The sequence below is a fragment of the Labeo rohita genome, chromosome 17 (assembly GCF_022985175.1).
Source record: "Labeo rohita strain BAU-BD-2019 chromosome 17, IGBB_LRoh.1.0, whole genome shotgun sequence".
Taxonomy (NCBI): domain Eukaryota; kingdom Metazoa; phylum Chordata; class Actinopteri; order Cypriniformes; family Cyprinidae; genus Labeo; species Labeo rohita.
Window position 1 is genome coordinate 5,693,757 of NC_066885.1, and position 14,300 is coordinate 5,708,056.

Sequence of the window (14,300 nt, forward strand, 5' to 3'; positions counted from 1 at the left end):
TAAACACCATGCAGTATATGGTTTATACTTTTACATATATACTGTATGCTGTGCCATGGTAACTGAATACTGTTGTATATACAGTATGTTAAATACTGTGCAGTATATACTGTATACAGTTCTATATATAATATATACTATACTATACTGGATGTACTTTATAATGTTCACTATATTCTGTGCCTTATATACTGTTTATTAACTCTGTGCAGTATATAGGCCTACATTATACTGTGGCATATGTACTGTTTGATACTTTATACTGTTCCATGTATTTTCTATACTGTCATACAGAACCGGAATACTGTGCAGTACTGTATACTAATACTGTGCAGTATATACTTTATACTCTGTCTTATGTACTGTATACTGAATACTATGCACTATTTACTTCATACTGTTCCATATATTCTTTATACTGTCGTACATAACCAAATGCATTGTTGCATATGTGGTGTACTGAATACTATGCAGTACAAACTGTCATAAATACTGTGTACTGTACAGTATATACGTTATAATTTGCCATATATACTGTATACTGAATACTGCGCAGTACATACTGTCATAAATACTGTATACTAATGCTGTGCAGTAGATACTTTATACTATGCCATATGTACTGTATACTGAATACTATGCAGTATATACTTTATATTATTCCATATATACTGTATATTGTGCCATATTACCTGAATGCAGTATATACTGCTTTTCCTTATTTAGAGTATTGAATACTGTGCAGTATATACTATAAACTACAAACTGTTTTTATAGTAAGTTAAACTGTAGGCATTATTCTATAATAAACATTTAACTAAAGATAGAATGCTACATTTGTTGTCACATGATCTCAACATGATGCATGTAAGTGGTGTTTAGTTATTAACCTTATTTTGCATTTTTAATTCAATTTTTCAGTAAAATTGTCTTGACTTTCGGCAGTCAGGTCAAATAATGAGTGGATACACTTCCCCTTTACACAGCACCCCCAAAATTTGCTGGTTGCATTGTGGGAAACATTCTGTCCATAATTTTGGCAAATCAGGTCATTCTAGTACACATACTGCAGAAATAGTAAGAAGAGTATGCTATTCCTTACACATCACTCAGCAAAACTAAATAAGCAAGTGTTAATGTTAATAAACTGACATTTATCACAGTTCTGCATTTCCAATCTAATTTGAAAGGGATATAATCATTAAGGAAGTCATTTGTATGCCTTAATCCTCATTCACATAGAGGCGGCAGCTAATATGTGTCACTACACTAAGCAGATATTAAAAACAGCTGATAACTAAAGGGGTAATGAACTAACAAGCCACCTCAGCCTTTTGCTAATATTCAAAGCTTAATTAACAGGATTGCACTCCTCGACAACCTCTCTTCAGTCCCAAGTCTGTAATTAAATGATTAGCCACGTAATTAAGAACATGCAATCGTGTTTATAAAGGACCTGGGTGCTTGAGGAAACCCAAACTTGTCAGACTAGTTCTTCACTTTCTTATGGGCTATGTGCAGAATAGCACACTACCATGCACTTACTATGGCTGAACTATATAGTATGTACATGGTGCACAGTATACAAATTTTCTGTATGCATGGAAATACCAAGATTTGTAACAGAGCTTACTTCAAGGAATACTGTATCCCACAATGCAGTGCATCCACTTCAGTTAGTGTGATGCATGCTTTTGCATCATTTTTAGGTTTTTTGACTCGCTTGATAAGACATAAGATTATACATGGGTGAAATACACATATTTATTACGTTAATTTGTATTGAGATTTTATTCATTCAGAAGATGCTTTTATTCAGAGCAAATAAGGAGTATCACAAGCAAGTTACAGGAATACCTGAATGCCACTTAAATGAACATCATGAGACAAACTAGTGAGGTCAGCACAATGTGACAACAATGTGATATACTACTATTTTAAATGTTTAGCATGGGATAAAGCATAGTAAATTTTAAACATAAAAGCATGACACTTTTTTGTCCTGACTGTTGACCATGAAATTAGTTCTTCTGCTTGGTTTGCCTCCTTAGAGAGATCGTAGCGTACTATCGCCACCTGGTGGTCAGATCACACCAAAATCACACCAACAGCACTATTTTGTAAACCTAAATTAATATAAATTAAAAAAGTGTGCGTTTATGAAAATGAGTGCATTGGATTAAGCATATGTATCATGATAATGTAAATGCTTTTTTTTAAACTTTTGATGCTTTAGTTAAGGTAGTATTGTAACTGTGGTATTTTGGAAGAAACTATGGTTACACTGTATTTGTTCAACATTTTGTGCATTCATTCTATGGCTGGTTGCATAAAATGGTTAGACTAGTCTTACAAGTAAGACATCTGTCTTATTTCTTAAAGCTCAAAACGTTTTTTAGGTCAGTTACATTACATTACATTAAAACGTAGATTGGCTAACTGCTAGTTGGTCAGGCTAGTTCTTAAAACACAGAAGCTAATTTTATGTAACTGTAATTTTTTCAGTTCACACTAATTCATATTTTATCCCTTCAAATTCAGTCTTCTGTTTCATCTAAGCAGATCAATCCTTACAGCAAAGGAAGCACTTTTAAAAGCTACTTCATACCACTCCTCAGCATCCACGGCAATCATGCCGATCTGATGGAGGTGAATGACTAGTGAAGGGAAGGATGCCCTCAAAAGTTTTCAGCTGTAATCCTTCCTTTGATTCCAGTGCAGGCGAGTGTGTGTGTGTGTGTGTGCAGTAAGCTCAGTGGAGCGGGTGGAGGTAGGCAGCCACATCCACCTGAGATGATGCGTGTCACAGGAGGAGGTGATTGATTACATTAGTATTCAGCCGCTGGAGATGACTTCATTCTCATGGCAACAGACAGCTGGCAGCTGAAGCCTCTTCTTGGGGGCGTCTCAGGGGCCTAGTCATGTGTGACGCCACCAACCCGTCTTCCCCTTCTCCTTGTCTTTTTCTGTCTCTCTCTCTCTGTCTCCTCTGCCTCCCCCCGACTTTGACATTCTTTGCATATATTTGTCTTTGCGTCTTTATTTTTGGTGCCAGTTATAGTACTGAAAATCAAAATAAGACAAGAAAAGAGAATTATGTTAAATTTACAAACAAAAAAAAGATAAGTTTAAAAGAGAAAAATAACAGATAGATAGATAAAAGATAGAAAAAGGGTTTTATATATAAACATAAATATACACGCGCACACACACACACACACACATATATATATATATATGTATATATAGTAGTTATTTTCTGCATGTAGAAAATGAAGCCTATTTTTCGTTGTGACATTTTTTTGACAGGCATTTTATTTTATTTTATTTTATTTTATTTTATTTTATTTTGGAGCTGTGTGATTGTTTGCCAAATTTTCTTATTTTGCATTCCAATGAAAAAGGAAAAAAAAAAAAAAAGAAATAATAACATCATGCATGTTTGGAATTACATCAGGGTTATTAAATAATCAAGACATTTTCATTTTTGGGTAAACAAATTTCTATTTAATGCATATAAACAGACAACATGAATATGCTGATGTAGTATTTATTTGATATAAATTGATATAATAGTTATTTATTTATTTTTTGCATATAGGAAATGAAGCCTATTTTTTAAAATTGTGACATTTTCTTGGCAAGCAAAGTGTCACGGTTGCTGGTGCTGGATGGAAGACAGGATACAACGTACGGAACAAATCTAATTTTAATTACTTTCACGAGGAACAGACAGGAACACAGAGCGATATCCACACACGTAGAAACACACTAATCAACAATATGCAACAATAAAGACTGACAGGGAACTCAACACAAGGAGGAACTTAAATACACAAACTAATCAGAACATACACAGGTGAAGACAATGAAACACTCAGGAAGAAACAAGGAGGGCGTGACTAGGGTGACGAGAGGGCTGAGTCCAGGGAGCACATGGTGAAATCACAACATAAACACACGATGACAATAAGGATACGTGACATTACCCCCCCCCTCTCACAAGGCGCGACTCGCGCCGTAACACATACACTGGGGTGGGGGGGTGGGCGCCCTGGAGGTCCGTGCTGGACAGACACCGGGTACTTAGGGGCGTACCTCCAGGGCGGATCAGGGAGTTCAGGAGGCCATGGTAGATCAGGGAGTTCAGGAGGCCATGGCCGGACAGACAGTTCAGGTGGCCATGGCGGATCAGGGAGTTCAGGAGGCCATGGCCGGACAGACAGTTCAGGTGGCCATGGCCGGGTAAACAGTTCAGGTGGCCATGGCGGATCAGGGAGTTCAGGAGGCCATGGCCGGACAGACAGTTCAGGAGGCCATGGCCGGACAGACAGTTCAGGTGGCCATGGCGGGTAGCCCCCCCCCAAAATTTTCTTGGGGGAATTTACAGTACTGCCAGCCCTAGGGAGCGCTGGATGAGGTGCTGGCTCAGGAGGGCGCGCTGAAGGAGGAGCCGGCTCAGGAGGGCGCGCTGGGCAGAGCTCCGGCTCTGGAGGGCGAGCTGGGCAGAGCTCCGGCTCTGGAGGGCGAGCTGGGCAGAGCTCCGGCTCTGGAGGGCGAGCTGGGCAGAGCTCCGGCTCTGGAGGGCGAGCTGGGCAGAGCTCCGGCTCTGGAGATGTAGCCGTGACGTGACTTGACTCAGCCGTGACGTGACTTGACTCAGGAACCACAGCCGTGGCTTGACTTGGCTCAGTAGCTGCAGCTGCAACTTGACGTGACTCAGGAACTTGACTTGCTTCGGGAAACGCAGCTGCAATTTGACTTGATTCAGTAGCTGCAACTTGACTTGAATCGGGAAACACAGCTACAACTTGACTTGACTCAGGAAGGCTGGGCGGAACCAGCGGAGGGTTAAGAAGGCTGGGCGGAACCAGCGGAGGCTCAGGAAGGCTGGACGGAACCAGCGGAGGCTCAGGAAGGCTGGACGGAACCAGCGGAGGCTCAGGAAGGCTGGACGGAACCAGCGGAGGCTCAGGAAGGCTGGACGGAACCAGCGGAGGCTCAGGAAGGCTGGACGGAACCAGCGGAGGCTCAGGAAGGCTGGACGGAACCAGCGGAGGCTCAGGAAGGCTGGACGGAACCAGCGGAGGCTTAGGAAGGCTGGACGGAACCAGCGGAGGCTCAGGAAGGCTGGACGGAACCAGCGGAGGCTCAGGAGAATTAGGGGAGATAATAGGAGCAGTGAACTCCAGTGGGATTGCCCTGTCCATAATGTTCATTTCAGCAATCATGACTGGGGACTCAGGCCTGGGGGCCATCTTGGCTTGGGGCTCAGGAACGGAGGCCATCTTGGCCGGGGGCTCAGGAACGGAGGCCATCTTACATGCAGATTCTGGCGTGGCGGCCATCTTGCGAGCAGGCTCTGGCGTGGCGGCCATCTTGCGAGCAGGCGCTGGCGTGGCGGCCATCTTGCGAGCAGACGCTGGCGTGGCGGCCCGAGGGACAGGGCTCTGGGCGGTGGCCGGCGGATTAGAGCGCGGGGATGAGGCCGGCCGCATCGGGCTGAGGACAGCGGCGGAACTTCGGAGGAGGATAGGAGATTTGGGACTGGGCAGGCGTCTTGAGTCGTTGGTACGGTATGTGGGGGCTCTTGGCTCAGGATGAGCTGGCTCGATATACTGTGTCTCAGAGGGGACTGAATGACGAGACCCACCAATATTCTTTACTTCCTCTATTTCAAAATCTGAGCCATTTAAATAAAGAATAAGATTGAGAAGTTCACTTAAGGAGTAATTACAGGAGGGAGAATCACAACGAATAGTCTCGTCACTCAGCCCCATCAGAAACACAGCGCCGAGAGAGGCATCGGGCCAACCCACCTGATCGGATAGCTCAATGAAATCCTCCACATACCGCTCCAACTCCCGGTCGCCCTGCCGCAGTCTCCACAGTCTTTCCTCAGCCCGATCCATACTATGGGTCGGTCTTTCTGTCACGGTTGCTGGTGCTGGATGGAAGACAGGATACAACGTACGGAACAAATCTAATTTTAATTACTTTCACGAGGAACAGACAGGAACACAGAGCGATATCCACACACGTAGAAACACACTAATCAACAATATGCAACAATAAAGACCGACAGGGAACTCAACACAAGGAGGAACTTAAATACACAAACTAATCAGAACATACACAGGTGAAGACAATGAAACACTCAGGAAGAAACAAGGAGGGCGTGACTAGGGTGACGAGAGGGCTGAGTCCAGGGAGCACATGGTGAAATCACAACATAAACACACGATGACAATAAGGATACGTGACACAAAGTACTTATTTTATTTTATTTTATTTTATTTTATTTTATTTTATTTTATTTTATTTTATTTTATTTTATTTTATTTTATTTTATTTTATTTTTTTATTTTGGAGCTGTGTGATTGTTCTCCAAATATTTAAACTATTCTCCTTTTGCATTTCAATGGGAGAAAAAGGGAATAACATCATGCATGTTTGGAGTTACATTAGGGTTATTAAATAATTATTATTATATTAAAAAAATTATTTTGTTTTGTAGGTGTGTGATCTCCAAAAATTCTCCTTTTGCATTCCATTTACAAAAAATAACAGCATGCATGTTCGGAATGACATCACGGTGATTAAATTAAATTTTTTGGGTAAAAAAAATCCCATTTAATGCATAAAAATAGACAACATGAATATGCTGATAAAAGCAGACATACAACATCAGGGTGATTAAATAATCAACAATTTTTCAATTTTGAGTGATCAATTCTGTATGCATTGAATATGGTAATAAAAGCAGTGATTGGTTTCTGAGGTTGTCTAATTCAAATAAGAATTTGGCGGCAACCGACTGCCCATTAGCGCTCACTCTCTTTCTCTCTCTGTCTGTCTCTTTCTTTTTCTTTCTCTGGGGCATAGAGTCGTGTCTCATTTTCTCTTCCTCCCTCTGTAATACACTCACAAACAGGTCTGGTGACAAGCTCAGTTAATGCCGTGACCAGCGGCTACATATTCATCTGCTCTGAGAGCTTTATCAGTGCACGAGATGAGAGCGAATCGCAAGGCGTCCCTGCCAGGGGAATAATTTAGCGGCAGTATCTATTGATCTCCATCGACTGCCACAATCTCGCAGAATTCCTTTGGTCTATATGATGGTGTACCATATTGCAGCAGAGCTGGAGAGATGTGCCATAGTTTCAGGGCTTTCTTTCAACATAAAAGCAGTCTTTGGCCAGTTTGACCAAAACCGGGTCCAGCTGATCTGCTCAACAATATAGAAATGCATTCAGGCCTTATTCTGACATCTGAAATGGCGTTCGCGCACAGATCCGATTCCTCTCCAGCATTTAGCTTTGAAAGCACAGCCAGCCTCACCCACTTCAAAGCCTGTCTGCCGGTGAAGGCCAAACAGTCGATAAATTATGGGATTTTTTTAGCCGCCGTCTGCCGAGAGGTCATTTGTATCAATATCTTTGATTTTCGCCAATGTTAGATAATGAGCAGGAGGAGCTGCCTTCGAGAAAGGCTGAGATGTTCTCATATTACATTCAGATGGTTCATTAGAGACTTTATGAAATGGTATTTGATCCGTTTGGGCGTATGACATCAGAACATCAGAAGACCAGCGTATTTGTCACTCTAATTAGAGCTCAGATCCTCGGCATTCACCCCGTGGTTAACCACAGACTTGAAGGAATAGTTCACCTGAAAATGTCATCATTTACTCACCTTCATTTCATATGCAGAAGAATGTTCAAACTGCTCAAATTAGTGGTTCTTAGCACCAAAAATAACACAAAAGTGCCATAAAAGTAGGACTGGAAATCGATAACGAATTATCGCGCGATATGAATTTCCTCGATACATGGTAACAAGAGTTCGATAAATGTTCGATGTAATGTTTACGTGGCAATGGTGGAACAAAAGAGCGCTAGTCAAAGCGTGCCACTTGGACCGTTTATCCGCTCGGATCAAAGTTCAAACAGTGGCGCAGTGCGAACTTATTAAAGCAGATGCATCTCGGTCACTGGACAGCGCCAGTGTGAAGCGCTTTAATCCAGTGAGTAACAAAAATGACTCGGTTTATAGCCAGATGAAACAGCACTGACAAACAGGAGAAACACTGTGTGCAACGGTACGGTTTTTTAATCTACAAATCGCCATCATTTACCATAGATTTTTCATTATCTTATTAATATAGACATGTATTAAATGCATTGAAGTAGGAGTAATGGAATATAATTACAGTATTTTTTGTGATTAAACTATAGCGTTTATGCATTTACTAAATGTATTCAGACTACTGTTTTTCCATACAAATACCTAGGAATTGTATTACATTTTTTGTAATAAGGTGCTGTATTTGTGGTTTTAACTGTTATTATCTTGATCTATGGATGATACTATGGAAGAGCAACAGTTAATTAAAAAAATAATTCAGAATAATTAAATTTCACCATATAAAAATAAGTTTGCTACAGTTTTTACAGATATTACTGATTTTGGTAATGAGCATAAATCTACATATGCATCCTCAATGCATCTATATGCAACTCAAGCTACTATCAAATGTGTATTTCACAAAAAATGTTATATTATTAATATTAACAGGTAACACTAACCTGTTTCTTGATTTGAAACAATATTACTCAATAAAACATGTAGAACTAAGAAATTATTCTTAATTATAAAATATTTTATTTTTTTATATAAGGAAAAATGACTGAAAAAATGACACTCTTCACAAAAGAGTGAAGAATTCAAAAAACATGAAGTGTTCGTCATGTTCATAAAGAAAATATTATGTCATGAGCATAAAGAATATTTTAAAGCCACATTTAACTGTCTGGTTTTTACAGCTTTTACACTAGCAAAAATCTGCCTTTAAACTTGAAAGAAATAAAAATGTGTTATTTATCATGATAATTATCGATATCGACTGATAAAAAAAAAAATTGTGATCATTTTTTAGCCATATCGCCCAGCCCTAAATAAAAGTATAATAAAAACAGTCCATATGACTTCTGAAGTCTTATGAAACACATTTAAGAGCTGTGGCAGAGGTGGAAGGTAAAAATTTGGTCAGTTCCTTACACAAAGCTTTCATGTATCTTCAGAAAACTTGATACAGACTATGGGTAGTTTTGCCCTTTCTTTAAGGTATAAAACACCCCATCTGCATTTGTTGTATGGAACAGAGCAGTATGGACATATATTGGAGACAGTTTTAATTTTTCTGAGAGCTGCTCCTCCAGTGTTTGTTTTAGCTAGAATCATCTGTTGGAGTCTATATAGATTTTCTTTGGTCCAGCAGATGGCAGTATTTACACACCGAGCATATATTGAAAACGCCATTGAGGCACATCAAGGGCAGCTTCTGTGTGACATTCCCTAAAGCACTATGTGCTTTTGACAAATGCAAACCCTCGCTCTGAAACTTTTATCAGTTTATCAAACCTTATCAAAACACTTGATTATTTTTCTGAGGCCCTATTTGTCCTATTCTGGTGTAGCACATGGTGGTTTTGTTCAGATTTTTATGTTCCGAGACGTTTGATGTCAAAGGAAATCGCATTTGCCGTGTTTGACCGCATGTTTGATGTGTCTTTGTGTTGCGTGTTTGTTCTTGCAGGGTTTTGTCAGCAAACTGGACGAATTCATCTGCTGGCTGAGAGATGCTCTCGAAACCACAGACAACTGGACGCCACCCAGAGCTGATATCGACAGCCTCAGACTCTACCTGGAAACTCACCTTGTGAGTAAACGTCTATCTGTCGATATCCTTCAGTGTGTAAAAACTCACATAGGTTAACAAATGAACACATGCTCAGAAGTGTTTTCCCTGGTGTTTATACTGCTTTGTTTTTTATTCTGCTGGAATTTTAGTTTATGATCTTAAAGGAGGATTTTTGCTCAGATGTTGCTCTTTCATAGTTTCATCATGTCTCTCAGTCATCTTTAATTTAAGAATCAACTTTGTCTCTGACATTTCTCATTTCTCAAATTACTAATGAGAAATCAAAATGGGCACAAATTGTTTACGTTCAAAAAGATTAAATTCTTTTTATAGATTTGGATCTCTCAAATTAAAGCATTTAATTTATGTGCATTTACTTTGGAAAAAAATGTACTGTAGAATTTTACATAGTTTATAATTTACTACAAATTTCTGATAAGTCACTATATACTATAAACATAAATCTTTCATAGTGATTTTCATAACATCAGACGTAAATTATAAATGTACATGCATAATTAAACATTTTCATATATTGTAATATATAATATTTAAATAAATAATGTATAGTTTTCTGTAAATGCCTTCTATTCCAAAATAGAATTACATTTTTATGAATATACACTACCAGTCAAACGTTTTTGAACAGTAAGATTTTTAATGTTTTTAAAGAAGTCTCTTCTGCTCACCAAGCCTGCATTTATTTGATCCAAAGTACAGCAAAAACAGTAAAATTTTAAAAGATTTTTACTGTTTAAAATACCTATTTGAATATATTATAAAATGTAATTTATTCCTGTAATTTGAGTTTTTAGCATCATTACTCTCACATGATTCTTCAGAAATCATTCTAATATTCTGATTTGCTGCTCAAAAACATTTTATTATTATTATTATTATTATTATTATGTTGAAAATAGCTGAGTAGATTTTTTTTCAGGTTTCTTTGATGGATAATGGATAGAAAGTTCAGAAGAACAGCATTTATCTGAAATTGATTTTTTTAGTAACATTATAAATGTCTTTATCATCACTTTTGATCAATTTAGCATCCTTGCTAAATAAAAGTATTCATTTCTATAATTTCTTTACCAAAAAATAAGCAAAATAAAATAAAATAAATAAAATTATACTGACTCCAAGCTTATGAATTGTATAATGTTACAAAAGCTTTTTATTTCAGATAAATAATAATAATAAATGTTTCTTGAACAGCAAATCAGCATATTATAATGATTTCTGAAGGATCATGTGGCACTGAAGACTGGAGTAATGATGCTAAAATGTAGTTTTGATCACAGGAATAAATTACATTTTAAAATATATTCAAATAGAAAAAAGGTATTTTAAACAGTAAACATTTTTCAAACTTTTACTGTTTTTACTGTACTTTGGATCAAATGAATGCAGGCTTAGTAAGCAGAAGAGACTTCTTTTAAAAACATTAAAAATCTTACTGTTCAAAAACTTTTGACCGGTAGTGTAAATATGTATTATTATAAAACATTTCCAAAAGTAAATTATAAAAGTACATAAATTTGTTTATAAACATGTATAATTTAACATTTTTCATGTTATATCATATTTAAATAAATAATTTACAGTAAATTGCACATTTCCTCTATTCAAAAGTTAAAAATATTTCATGCTTTTATGAAATTTAAATACATATTATATTTAACATTATCAAAAGTAAGTTTTAAGTGAATTTGTATTATTTATACACATGCTTAATATAAAATCTTCATAAATTATTACAAATAAATTGAATATGCAGGGTTTTTTTTATATAAATCTATAGAATTTAACATTATATCATACAGATAAATGCTGCTATTGTATTTTTCTCTTCTAAAACTCAAAGGTGTCATGTGAGATTACGTGAGCAAAGTTCTCCATTCGTCCTTCGTTAAATCTCATTGCCGTCTAGGAAAACTAATTGAGATATTAAGAGATCTCATTTATGAGTTGTCTTTCCAATGGGAGTGTGAAACCCTTAGTAACCCGTATCAGAAGCGTATCATGTTTACCTCATGCACCAGCGAGACGTGTTTGTTTATCCATCGGTCTGTGTGACCAGCCGTCTGTACTGCAGGAGGAAAATCACATTGTGTTTTATAGTGAGGGGCTTCACTCATTTTTATTGATTCAGAGAGCGGGGTCACACACTCGCTGTCTCTCATCCAGCGTTCGGGACTCTCAGGATGTGCTCACAGGTTTAATGTCTGGGCATTAAGTCCAGCTGGCAGGTGGGGAGCGCGCGTGTGTGTGTTTGTGTCCGTGCGCATATATGTGTGTGTCTGTGAGCACGGATCTTTCCGGTACCCACGGGAGAGCCGTAAGGAGGAGGTTGGCTGTTGCAGGGTAGGAAGAGAAGGAGAGAGAGAGAAAAGGAGTGGGCTTTCTTTATAAGGCATTGAGAGATTGTGAAATGAAACAGCTATTGATTGCGCTGGGTGGCGGATCCAGGTCTCTGAATCACATTAACGACACACACACACACACACACACACACCGGCCAACATTGGCAAATGAGACACAGAAACAAGGGCCCCCAGTCACACAGATAGTGAATTGTGCTCCTGCTTTCCAACATACACACAAACGTCAGCGAGTACAAAAACCACACAGTCCTTATATTTGAGTAGACAGTGTTTAAAAAGGTTAATTGGAGTTTTGCAGCCGTGACTATTAGTCCATGTCAATTTAGATGCTTGTATGCTCCTATAAGTTCACAAAACTACTGAAACATTTAGTAAGTTGATGTATTTTTAAATGCACTGCCTTTCACTTCCAGAAAAAAAAAAAAAAGACTAAAAGTGTAGCACCCACAAAATTGTTTCGGTTTACAATAACAAACCCTGCTTTGTATTGCATGGTAGTGTTATCATCTAGCTAAATGAATTATTTTAATATTTATTACTTCATAACTTTAATTTACTTCTTAAACTTTTTTAAAAACTGTAGTTGCAGCTTCGACAGTCGTTTTCTCTCCATCTGAAAGAGTTGAGAGTTAACCTGGTTGAACTAGGCCAAGGTAGTTTGCTGGTTTAAGATATTTTAGCTTGTTTTTCAGTCTGACCCACTGACTCAAATGCTCAAAACCCCTTTAAAACTATCAAACCAACAGTTTGGCAGCTTGCAAACACAACTTAGGCTTTTTAAAGCTGTTTATTTGTGCAGGTAGCATGTGATTTGCGAGCCAGTATGGTTCTTAAATAAGCATTTGGTCTCGAAATGTATTTGTACTTAACATTTATAAATATTATACTATATAGCATAAAAATTTTAAGATTTTTTTTTTTTTTTTTTTTTTTACCAAAAAATAAGTATAAAGAGAAAAAAATAAACAAAAAATATAGAAATATTTCAGTAAGTATAATTGAAAATAATGTATTACTAATAAATATTTAAAATGAATTTATATATATATAATTATTTCATTTTTTAAATTATATTTATTTTTATATAATATAATTTAATTTTATATTTTATAAAAATTATAATGTATAACAAAAATTGTGAGATTTTTTTACAGAAGAAAATAAATATAAAGAGAAGAAAATAAAAGATATAAATATTTTAGTAACTATAATTGAAAATAATAACTAATGAATATTTAAAATGATCTTTTATATATTTATTTCATTTTATTATATTACATCTTTATTTAAAAATTTATTTATTTTTTATATAATAAAATCTTTATAGTTAACCCATAAAATTACAAATTCTGTCATTGTTGTTTCACCCATATGTCATTCTAATCATACAAAAAATAAGCATTTGGTCTTGAAATGTATTTTTGCATTTCTAAATATTATAGTATATAACATAAAAATTGTATGATTTTTTTGAATAGAGAAATAAATATATATATAAAAAATAGAAATAAATAAATAAATATTTAAGTATAATTGAAAATGATTGATAAGAAAATAATTGAAAATAATTTAAAAATTAATTTATATATATTTAATTGTTATATTAAATTTATATTTAAAATTATATATATATGTTATATAATATAATTTTAATAGTTCACCTATAAAATGACAAATTCTGTCGTTGTTTATGTCATTATAAATATAAAAAATAATACATGTTAAAGATATTTTGAAAAAACATTGGTTTCCAAACAACTTTCATGTATAAAAATTCCTGAGACAATTTTCTAAATATTTCCTTGAGTTTTTCACAGAAGAAAGAAAGTAATGCAGGTTGGAAATGAGATGAGAGTGAGCAAATTCTAAGAATTTATTTTTTGAGTGAACTGTCCCTTTAATAACAAGCATCTCACTCATGATCCAGGAGAGACTGACGTGCCGCCCTCCTGCCTGCTCACCCCAGAATCCACAAATTCCTTCAAACCTGCACACCACAAACCCCAATCTGTCTCCAGACACCTCCTCGCCCAGCAGTCTTCCCTCCGTTCCCTCTCTCTCTGATTTGGGGATTAGGACGGGGGGAGGTTCGTGGTCCACTGGTTGCTGTGGCACATCTATTGATGTCAAGTAAGCGATAACCTGTCTGCCCTCCTGTCTGATCCTAGCCAGGGCGCTTCAGCTCAGAGCGAGGCGTCCCGTCTATCTGCTCG

The 14,300-nt window shown here is 36.9% G+C and overlaps 1 protein-coding gene across 3 annotated transcripts in view; it reads left to right on the plus strand.

Moving 5' to 3' along the window:
- The window catches only part of akap6 (A kinase (PRKA) anchor protein 6), a 171,999-nt gene that overhangs the window by 31,102 nt on the left and 126,597 nt on the right, over positions 1 to 14,300 (plus strand). For all 3 annotated transcript variants that reach the window (XM_051133587.1, XM_051133586.1, XM_051133585.1), the window contains exon 5: positions 9,599 to 9,721. In XM_051133587.1, the coding sequence (XP_050989544.1) occupies positions 9,599 to 9,721 (123 nt within the window). The remainder of the gene's footprint in view (positions 1 to 9,598; positions 9,722 to 14,300) is intronic.